This window comes from Amblyomma mixtum, chromosome 7, assembly GCF_055824585.1.
Source record: "Amblyomma mixtum isolate Tamu chromosome 7, ASM5582458v1, whole genome shotgun sequence".
Lineage (NCBI taxonomy): Eukaryota > Metazoa > Arthropoda > Arachnida > Ixodida > Ixodidae > Amblyomma > Amblyomma mixtum.
Window position 1 is genome coordinate 31194254 of NC_143018.1, and position 10504 is coordinate 31204757.

General features: G+C 51.3%; 1 protein-coding gene across 1 annotated transcript in view; it reads left to right on the forward strand.

Annotated features, from left to right (window-relative positions):
* Window positions 1-7584, forward strand: part of LOC149335547 (calcium-activated chloride channel regulator 3A-1-like) — a 54864-nt gene extending 47280 nt beyond the window's left edge. The window contains exons 11-12 of the mRNA XM_089553965.1: window positions 4576-4872; window positions 7040-7584. Coding sequence (XP_089410091.1) covers window positions 4576-4872; window positions 7040-7584 — 842 coding nt within the window. The remainder of the gene's footprint in view (window positions 1-4575; window positions 4873-7039) is intronic.
* Window positions 7585-10504: the final 2920 nt, after the last annotated feature.

Consider the following 10504-nt stretch of genomic DNA (forward strand, 5'->3'; position numbering starts at 1 on the left):
CAAGTCCACATGTGGTGTCCGCGTTCTAGGCCGTGACGTCAGGGTCTGCAGCAGTGGCGCGCCTCCGCACCAATTCCACATGCGGTGTTCACGTGCTAGGCGCCTGACCTGCGGCGCGCCTACGCACCGAGTCCACATGTGGTGTCCGCGTTCTAGGCCGTGACGTCAGTGTCTGCAGCAGTGGCGCGCCTCCGCACCAATTCCACATGCGGCGTTCACGTGCTAGGCGCCTGACCTGCGGCGCGCCTACGCACCAAGTCCACATGTGGTATTCGCGTTCTAGGCCGTGACGTGAGGGTCTGCAGCAGTAGCGCGCCTTCGCACCGATTTCACATGCGGTGTTCATGTGCTAGGCGCCTGAGCTGCGGCGCGCCTACGCACCGAGTCCACATGTGGTGTCCGCGTTCTAGGCCGTGACGTCAGGGTGTGCATTCCACATGCGGCGTTCACGTGCTAGGCGCCATACCTGCGGCGCGCCTACGCACCAAGTCCACATGTGGTATTCGCGTTCTAGGCCGTGACGTGAGGGTCTGCAGCAGCAGCGCGCCTTCGCACCAATTTCACATGCGGTGTTCACGTGCTAGGCGTCTGAGCTGCGGCGCGCCTACGCACCGAGTCCACATGTGGTGTCCGTGTTCTAGGCCGTGACGTCAGGGTCTGCAGCAGTGGCGCGCCTCCGCACCAATTCCACATGCGGCATTCACGTGCTAGGCGCCTGACCTGCGGCGCGCCTACGCACCAAGTCCACATGTGGTATTCGCGTTCTAGGCCGTGACGTGAGGGTCTGCAGCAGTAGCGCGCCTTCGCATCAATTTCACATGCGGTGTTCACGTGCTAGGCGCCTGAGCTGCGGCGCGCCTACGCACCGAGTCCACATGTGGTATTCGCGTTCTAGGCCGTGACGTGAGGGTCTGCAGCAGTAGCGCGCCTTCGCATCAATTTCACATGCGGTGTTCACGTGCTAGGCGCCTGAGCTGCGGCGCGCCTACGCACCGAGTCCACATGTGGTGTCCGTGTTCTTGGCCGTGACGTCAGGGTCTGCAGCAGTAGCGCGCCTTCGCATCAATTTCACATGCGGTGTTCACGTGCTAGGCGCCTGAGCTGCGGCGCGCCTACGCACCGAGTCCACATGTGGTATTCGCGTTCTAGGCCGTGACGTGAGGGTCTGCAGCAGTAGCGCGCCTTCGCATCAATTTCACATGCGGTGTTCACGTGCTAGGCGCCTGACCTGCGGCGCGCCTACGCACCGAGTCCACATGTGGTGTCCGTGTTCTAGGCCGTGACGTCAGGGTCTGCAGCAGTAGCGCGCCTTCGCACCAATTCCACATGCGGCATTCACGTGCTAGGCGCCTGACCTGCGGCGCGCCTACGCACCAAGTCCACATGTGGTATTCGCGTTCTAGGCCGTGACGTGAGGGTCTGCAGCAGTAGCGCGCCTTCGCATCAATTTCACATGCGGTGTTCACGTGCTAGGCGCCTGAGCTGCGGCGCGCCTACGCACCGAGTCCACATGTGGTGTCCGCGTTCTGGGCCGTGACGTCAAGGTCTGCAGCAGCGCCGCGCCTTCGCACGAATTCCACATGCGGTGTTCACGTGCTAGGCGCCTGAGCTGCGGCGCTCCTACGCACGAAGTCCACATGTGGTGTTCACGTTCTAGGCCGTGAGGTCACGCTTTCAGGAGAGCATAGAAAATAAGCTTTGCTTCAGCTTTGGTTAAGGAGTGAGAAGCGGTAGCTCCAGAGTGCCGAGATGTGCATTTAGCGTTTCTTTTTTCCCTTAAATTCTACTAAGTGTTGTCTAATCCCGTATATATATGTTCACTTTTATGTGTTGAAATATTTATATATTCAAATGCCGATTTGTGCTACCTGGGGCAGGAGCCTCTGTCAGGCTATGAGCCTTTAGCTCCTGCTCCTTTTTTCTCTGTTGTGAGAAAATAAAATGAAAGAAAGAAAAAAAATGATGAAAAACTGTAGCGCTCGAGACAAGGACACATGAAGACAGCGCATGTGTTGTCGTCTTCGTATTAGCGCATGTGTTGTCGTCTTCGTGTGTCCTTGTCTCGAGCGCTACAGTTTTTCATTACGAAAACTTATTCATTCGTACACATGTCGTACATATCGTGTGCATTTCGTACACAAACCACTTTACGACAGGTTTGGCAGCATCAGTGGCGATACATGGGAAGTAAACAACATGAAAGAATGCACCAACTCGGAAAAAGAGCGAAAGAACGTGCAAGCCGTGTAAGGGTGCGTCCATTACTTGCCACTGCCATCGAAAAACACGATATTTTTAATCGAGCAACTTCTCTGCGGGCCTGTAATTTTGATCAGAAACGTAGTGCAATATGGCATTTCAGTGGTAGTGGTGCTCTTGCAGGTGTCTTTGAGAGCGGCATTAGAAACGTTTAGCATAGCGTTTGTGGTCGAGGTATGCGACTTCGGTTTGGTTTGGTTTGGTTAAACCCCATAAACCAAACCAAACCAAACCGAAGTCGCATACCTCGACCGCGCACCGGCATTGCGCATGCGCAGATCGTCCGAAGAGGGCACGTGCTCATGGTGCTGGCCCGCACCTGTAGCTTGTCGGAGCCATCTGCGTGAGCAGGTTACCACCGGTGGTAGCGGTGTGGAGTAGCAGTGAGACCACACGTGATACTGCTGTTTTTTGTGATAATATGTCGTATAAAGGACTGTGGTCCGGCAGCCTGATTTGTTATTCCTGATATTTTCTACATATTTAGAGCGCCGCTCTTAGGGCCGTTTCACATGCTGCGACTAGAGCGAAAATAGTCGGCCTAGTCGGTGACGCCGCAGTGCGATTTTCGCACAGTGCTTTCACATGCAACGCGCACCCAGCGAATTCGGTCGGAGGGTCACGTAAGGTTGCTCGATGTTCGCATAGGCAACCCACGTATAAACGCGACAGAAACGCTGCACGGAATGTGTTGATGATGTTATGACCAGCGTGTTTTTAGATGCAAAGCAATATTTCGTATGTTTTGATTAGAATAAACAGTTTGCTTACGCCGCGGGAACAGCTCCCACGTGACCCCACGCCGAGACGGCGCGGGACGTGACGTCACGTGCCGTCTCGCCGCTGCCCATTGGTCAGTCGCAGAGCGAACACACCGACGCTGCGACTGAATTCCAACCGGACGGAACTTGGTCGTAGGCCGTCTGCGGCTAGACCGACGGCTCTCCCCAGTCGCAGACCGACAGAATTCGCAGCGTCGCAGGCGAGAATCGCATGCATGTGAAACGGCCCTTAAGCGCCCGTTCGTAGTTAGAGCCACGACGCCGTCGGAGGTGTACGCTAGCTAAAGGGGAGCGAGGGGAGGTTTAGCGCGCTTCCCCTTCGACCAGCCATAGAGGTTCTCACTATAACTTTGAGGTAAAGCTCGCGCCCGTCTATAGGAGTTTGCATGGAGATCCCTCAGATCCACTTCGGCAACCATGGGCGCTCAAAGCATCAAGGGCCGATGAGCTGCCGACTGTAATACCACTACTTCTGGCCAAAAAGTGATGCAAAATTAAACGCCGTTCGGTGATCAAGAATGCCCTAACATTCAGTATCCATTCTTTAAATTGCAAAGAACGAGCAGTAAAGCATGTAAATGGAAAGTCTGCCATAATAAGAAATGGCTAGCTCTCCTATTGGCTAAATATTGAACACTACAAAAACGAATATTTCGTGCTTAACAGGCGCAGATAAAAAAAAAACAAATATATTTAAACCTTTTATTGACGTTGTTTGCTGTTGCATTTTCGCTACTATGGTTTTTGAACACTACGTTCGCACCAATGTCGTCTGCTCGCGGGGCGCGCCATTTGACGGTTCGTCTGGCTCTTCTCTCACGCGGAGAACAGCGTTTTAAAACAACAGAGTAGTGCCACTCCGTGTTGCCGAAAACTCTGACTGTCCCACACAAAGTAGCTCACCGGCCCATGATGCTTTGAGTAAGGAACTCTATGAGACCAGCCATGCCAAGAGAAGGGTGGTTGAGGGAGATGTTGGGGGTGGAGGGGAGGGGAGGGGGTGCCTGTTGAGTTTCGTAGAGCTGTGAAACGTGCTGCACGCGAAAGACTGTCCGCGTCAGGCACCACAACACAGCTTTGTATTCCTAGTTTATGGTTCATGGGGATATAAGGTCAGAATGCACCGCCGGCTATGAGGGACGCCGTAGTGAAGGACTCCGGAAATTTCGACCAGCTGGGGTACTTTAACGTGCATTGATATGTAAACCTTCTGCTTATGAATCTGGCACTGTTGGAGCAGGTTGAACGTATCTTCATCCACTTCTCTGACCGCAAAGTCACCTTCATTACATTCAAAGACTTTTACAGGAGCGGTACATGAAGGTAGTATGTGTGTGGAAAATAAAAAGTCTTATCAAATTTTTATTTCAATACATTGCAACCAAAACTCCTACAGAGCTGAAACTCAAATTTAGCAGTTAGGACAATTGTAACCGTCCATATATTTTTTTGTCTGAGTTTTCAAACTACACTAGTGGCCTAAATTCTTGTCCCCGTTCTCCCTATGCACCTTTGCCGGCCGTGACCCACGCAGAACCAGACAATGAAACGACCTTCGAAGCTGCGTCCGCGTACCCGATGGAGTGGTTCGAGGTTGTCAACGACACCGAAACCGAAGACACCACCGGCCCGGACGGTGAGACAGTGGAAGATTTCCAGAGGGTGGTGTCCGGCGTTTCCTTCGATGTCACGAAAGATATTGTGGAAGCGCAAGTCCCTCCAGGACGCATCGGGGACCTGGCCGCGGAAGACGAGCGGCCGGGAAAGAGCAACACTCTCCTGGTGAGGGTATCTTGGACGTGGCCAGGAGCTCACCTGATGTTTGGAAAGGGTAAGCACTTTAAGAAGAGACGTGTACTGTGAAGCTCATAGGCACCTAATCCACTTATTAGGTGGTGTATTCCTGGATAGAAAACTAGGCAAGTTGCCATCGAATCATGGAACAATCTCATCGAAGGCATGACAGCAGATCAGGGAGAGAGGGGAGCATTTTAAAGATTTATGGTATTGTTCAGACACTGTTCATGCTATGTGGCGTAAACATTCATGAATATTCCATAAAAATCGGGTTTGTTATCACGCGTGCTCCATTATTTTGAAGTTTGGTATCCACCGCAGACCATGTTCTCTAAATACTATTGTAACCTCTTAGATGAATATAACGCTCCATTTTACTTTACTGAAGCGAACATATAGAGATATACCAGTAATGGTACCCGCAACCTACACGGCACTATTATCCCGTAGTGCTGTGGAGAAGTTTAGGAACATTTAACGAAGCTATTAGAATGGGCGGCTGTCTTTCGGGCTCGTCAGGTAAGCGTCTCATATCCCCGTATTCACTTTAAATCGAATATCGCAGTGAACAGAAAGAGTTCGCCCACGAGGACAAGTGCAGATTGTGTTAACTAGTAGGCACACAAAATTTGCGCAATGTCTGCACTGATGGGATACCAGAACTGGCTTGTGATGTACTTGCGCCTTGTGTTTTCGGCAGCATAACGAAGATACCAACTGGCCCCGACAGCTGCACAGTATTCCTGTAGGTGTTTATTAATGCGAAATCTTACTAGGCTATGTTCGCGGGGTCGTCTCACTAAAGCGTGTCATCAAGACGTGTCGGCAGTAGTTGTGCGGAACTCTGAAGAGATAAAGTCAAACGAGTGGTTGTCACCTAAAGACTAAGAAGTGAGGATGCTGCGCAAAAAAAGAATTTTAGAAATCAGATGAGTAGTTACTTCGAGCCAAAAATGCCCAAGTGGGCAGAGCTAGAGCAGAGTGTGGCGCCAATTTTGAAAACACCAGAAGTGTGGGAGCAGGTTGCCGGACCTGTGGGCGGATCCAATGCCTAGCGCCAAATTTGAATTTCCGAAATGGGTACACAAAGTAAAGGTGGAAAAATCGCGGCCTCAATGAGTTAGTTTATGAATTAATGACAGAAATAAAACAAGTAACGAACTAAGAGAAATTAGGGCGAATTAAGAACGAATTATGGTGAATAAAGGGAAATTATGGGTGAAAAAGTTATGGCTTCATTACCGTCTTGCAATTATGGCAATTAATCTGTGGTGGTGGTGGTGAATTATCGGTGGGGCTACTATGGCAACCAACGGTGTCACGTCATTTCGTCATAGCAAGTTTCGCTGTGACGTCAGCGGGGCTGCAGAGGAGAGCCCGCGCCGAAGCTTCTCGTGGTCACTGTGACGTCAGAGGCGTAGAGCGAGTGCGCAACAAAAAGCAACTTGAAATGAGTATAGGGCCCCTTCCGCTTCGGCAGGCCGCTCCAACGTCACTCGTTCTCTCGCCGTTGGCGCGTGTCGTGATAGTGTGCTGAGTGACGCGATGATGAATTGCGCGTGGTGTGCCGAGGAGTGGTCAGTGCTTTCGCATTATTCCAAAGCGGGTCACCGCAGTGACCTCGAACGTTTCATTATTTGCACTTAATTTTGCAGAGCGTTTCCATACGAATCCTATCTGCCGTAAAAAGCACTACGAGTATAGAGGGATAACGGAAAGATACCCGGGAATACAATTTTTTTGTATACATACATGTCGGAAAGTCAGTAAATTGAATTGGAATTAACCTTAAGACTATGAGAGAAATGGTGCGGGAAACCGCTAAATCACTTGATCAGTTCACAAAGGTGACGATGCTAATCTTTCGATGTTCGGCAAGTTATCAAGCGCAGTATTTCATCGATATAACTATGTAATGGACGTTAGGATAACTATTTGGGAAAAGTTAGTACAAAATTTAAGCCGTCACGACTACTTGATGTCAGAGGGCAGCCAGACACTCATGGCATCCTGACGAAGAATGAGTACTTTTAAAGTTACGTCGTGAAATATAAACAGCCAGAACGGTCACATGACGTCTGTGACATGGCGAGGGAAACGAAAGCAAAGCGCATATCACAGTCTGTGGCACATATTACGATTACGTCACACTGGATGGTGTCCTATTGCATTTCAACTTCACTGACGTCACGTTTTTGCAGCTTCCTCCGTGGATATTCGAGTCGGAAAACAATTCCACGACCTAAATTCCGACTTCGAAAACCAGGCTAAGATCACGGAAGCCGACGTCATCGAAGGCAACCTTGATCCGCTACCATCTGGTGACCGGCATGCCTTCACTTTGTCGCTACCGCGCACCTTCTCCTCGCTTGGGCAAGATGGCGCCTGGACGTGGGACGCTCGCCTGGCAGCCCGAGTGGCTAACAGTGATGGACTGAAGTCCGAAATTTCGAACGTTGTTCCAGTGACTTACTACCCTCGGGCAAAGGCCACGACGACGCAAAGCACGACGACAAGGGCCCCGGACAACAAGGTCACGACAACGCAAGCTATGGGTTCACCAAAAGAATCCAGTGAGGAGTCGCCTTTCATGTCGTCGCCCTTATTCTGGGTTCCACTTTCCTGCATCGCAGCGCTGATCGTGATTGCCATCGTGGTCGCGGTATCGATTATGCTCAACCGCAAGGAGGAGGAGGAGACAAACCGCTTGGAAGGACAGGGGACAAGCTCAACTTCACAAAACTAAGCAAAAATAAAAAATCGGTTCTTCCACCGTGGGAGGGCTCTTAAATGTCCAGGAGCCCTCTGGCCTCCACCTGATGCCTCGCCTTGGTGACCACTCTGCGCTTGTTCACCAGGGCTGCAGCAAGCAGAGCGACTACCAGGAAGAGCGAGATGGGCTCAGGACGCGCCCCACGGCCGCTGGTTTCGGGCACGCCCACGGATAATGTTAGAGGACGGCCGCTGGGGCCTGAAAGGTGGAAGTGTTATTCAGTTGTACCAAACCCAGCATAGCCGCTTTCACCCCCCTGCGAAAGGGCTAACCAAAAGAGAGAAGCATTGGCTCCGTCACTTATATACCAACACTGTACTGATTTATTTTAATCCGGCTTTTAATGGAGAGTGCCCGCCTTGTGGATGCGCGTGCTCGGACGTGCACCACATGGTGTGGGCGTGCCCCTTTAACCCTGCTTACCCCCTTACAGTTACAGTCACCTGCCCGAGAGAGCTGGTAGCCTTCCCTGCTAGGCAGCTCTACATTAGAGAGCCAGAGGTCTCCTCGCTAGGCCCCGAGCTGCAGCGGAAGCCACAGGGGTCCCTGACTAGGGAACTCTCCTAGAATTTTTAAGCAGCTGGCCCTTAAGGCCAGTCCCCACTCTATCCTATAAATAGCCTAAATATATGTTACCCACCACCACCAGCAGTTAGGTGGGTATCAGGCTGGGTGCATGTGGCTCAATGTTACCGGCGAAACGTGGAAGTTTGCCCGGCGCTGCCTCCAGACTGCGCTCTCACGTGTGCAGAGGGAGTGGTGTGGCTGTCGATTGGAGCGCCTACCGCCGCGGGAGCAGGTAGATTTAGAAAAGGTGGCTCAAAACTTTGCGGTTCGGTTTAATTTTTCTGGGAAAGGAAATGACGCGGTAACTGTCTCACTTATCTCGGTATCCACCAGAACCGCACCGCAACGGAACGGATAAGGGAGGCAATGAGTGAAGTCAGCAAGAAAGAGGCGCCGTTTTGAAGGTCTCATTAAAATTTCGGCCACGTGGGGATCTTTAACGTGCACTGACATCACACAGCACACAGGCGCCTCTTGCAGTTTGCCGTTAACCCTGAGGACATCATCATTTCGCCTTGATCGAAACGCTGCCGCCGCAGTCGGGTTCCAACCCGGGTAATCACACTCCGTAGCCGTGTGCACTATCAACTGAGCCACCGCGGCATGTTAACTAGTTTGGCGCAGAAAGCGGCCAAAAAAAATTAACATTCAGTTAACCCGCCGTTTTCTTATTTATGGAGTAGTTCTATAGCGCAGCTCCTTGGCGCCCGTTCCTGTGTTTCGCGGCGTCGCCGATGTCCCGCGTTACCAGCCCCGCAGCCGGGGCAGCGCTTTGCTCTAGCTGCGCGCGCTCCTGGCGCTATCTCCCGCAGGCCCAAGCAGAAACGCATCACCACAGCCATTCGCCACTTCGAACAGCCTGCCTATATAAATGGTTTATTCTCTGCCAGTTTTTTTTCGCAGCCATGAGCGAGACAACAGTTGGAAGTCCTTCGTGACAACATCGCGAAATACTTGCACAGACCTCGTTTTGAGAACCAGGCATTGGTGCTGCAAGTTGAGCATATATCCATTTCTCCGACCACAAAGCTTCCTTCTTAAAAATAAGGAACTATTTGTGGAGTGCTTATTGAAGAAGAAATATGCGTGAAAAATAACAAGTCGTCTGTCTTGCTCGAATTCTTTGCCTCAATGTACTGAAAAGCTGGAACAGCTGATGAGCTGCGCCCAAATTTCGCTTTAGGAGGTGACGTAATCATCGGAAGTTTTTTACTTGCGTGGACGTCAAAAAAGCTGAACAAAATTACGTTTGTGATTTTTAGCAATGCATATGTTACACCCGATATGGCGCTAGACGTGCCATACGGGAAAAAAAAGTCTAACGCGGCCCATGTTTTTACCGTTTGTTTCGGCTATTTTATGGGAATTTTGTGCTGCAAAGAAGTAACCGTATCTATGGAACAAAAAAACCTTGATTTGTTTATTTTTATTTGTGCTTACTGCACTTCTTGGTCGCAGTGGTGCAGCAGTCAACGAAGCGAAGCCTAGCACAACTGCGCACAGAAAATCCCTATCTTTAAAGTCCATGACGCACCCGTGTCCGTATTGTTGGAGCCTGCAATTTATTTAAGGCCCCAAAGACTTACGGACCCTGTTCTAAAGCTCTCTAATAAGTGATGACACCATGATAGTTGGGTATGCAGTCGTTGCCACTGCCGCGCGGTTCGGGAGAGGGTTCCATCGGCGCTCGGAATGAGATCTCCTGTGCGTGCCCATGAACGCGCACATTACCGAACATACCATCGTGGCCAGGCCCAGACGTGACTGTCATGGAGTGTTGCGGAGCGATTGAGCATTCAAACACCAGTGCGGGCTTCCTTCAGATGTTGTCACAGAGAAAGCGTCTGCGTGCAGTTCGTGAATCGGTGCAGATTGTCGGTGTGTAGGGCTGCGTGGACGACAGGTAGGGCTAGGACGAAGCATTCTATTTACCCTGGGTCCCGAGTGCGCTGGAAGGAAACGGTAGCGTGTGTCGTCGGTCTGAAGAGGCCGAAGCAACGGCGGCGATCCTACTATCGATAGAGAGAGAAAAGTATATTAATTTAGGTGACCCATATGTCCGGAACCTTCTTCTTGTGGGAGCGGGAGTTAAGGTTCCTCCCCCAAGACGGTGAGCAGGTGCTGCAGGAGGTTGCGCCAAATAAGAGGCCGTTTTGCCTAGGTCGGCAACCCAGGCCTCCCACGTGGGTATTTAACGAGACTGTGCGCCACGTGTTGGCTCCTGGGCAGTTCTAGTACGTGTGGACAAGTGTGGTTATTGAGGCACACACTTGACAGTAGGGTGTATTGGGGTCCCGTTGCATTTTGTGTAAGGTGATGTCACTGG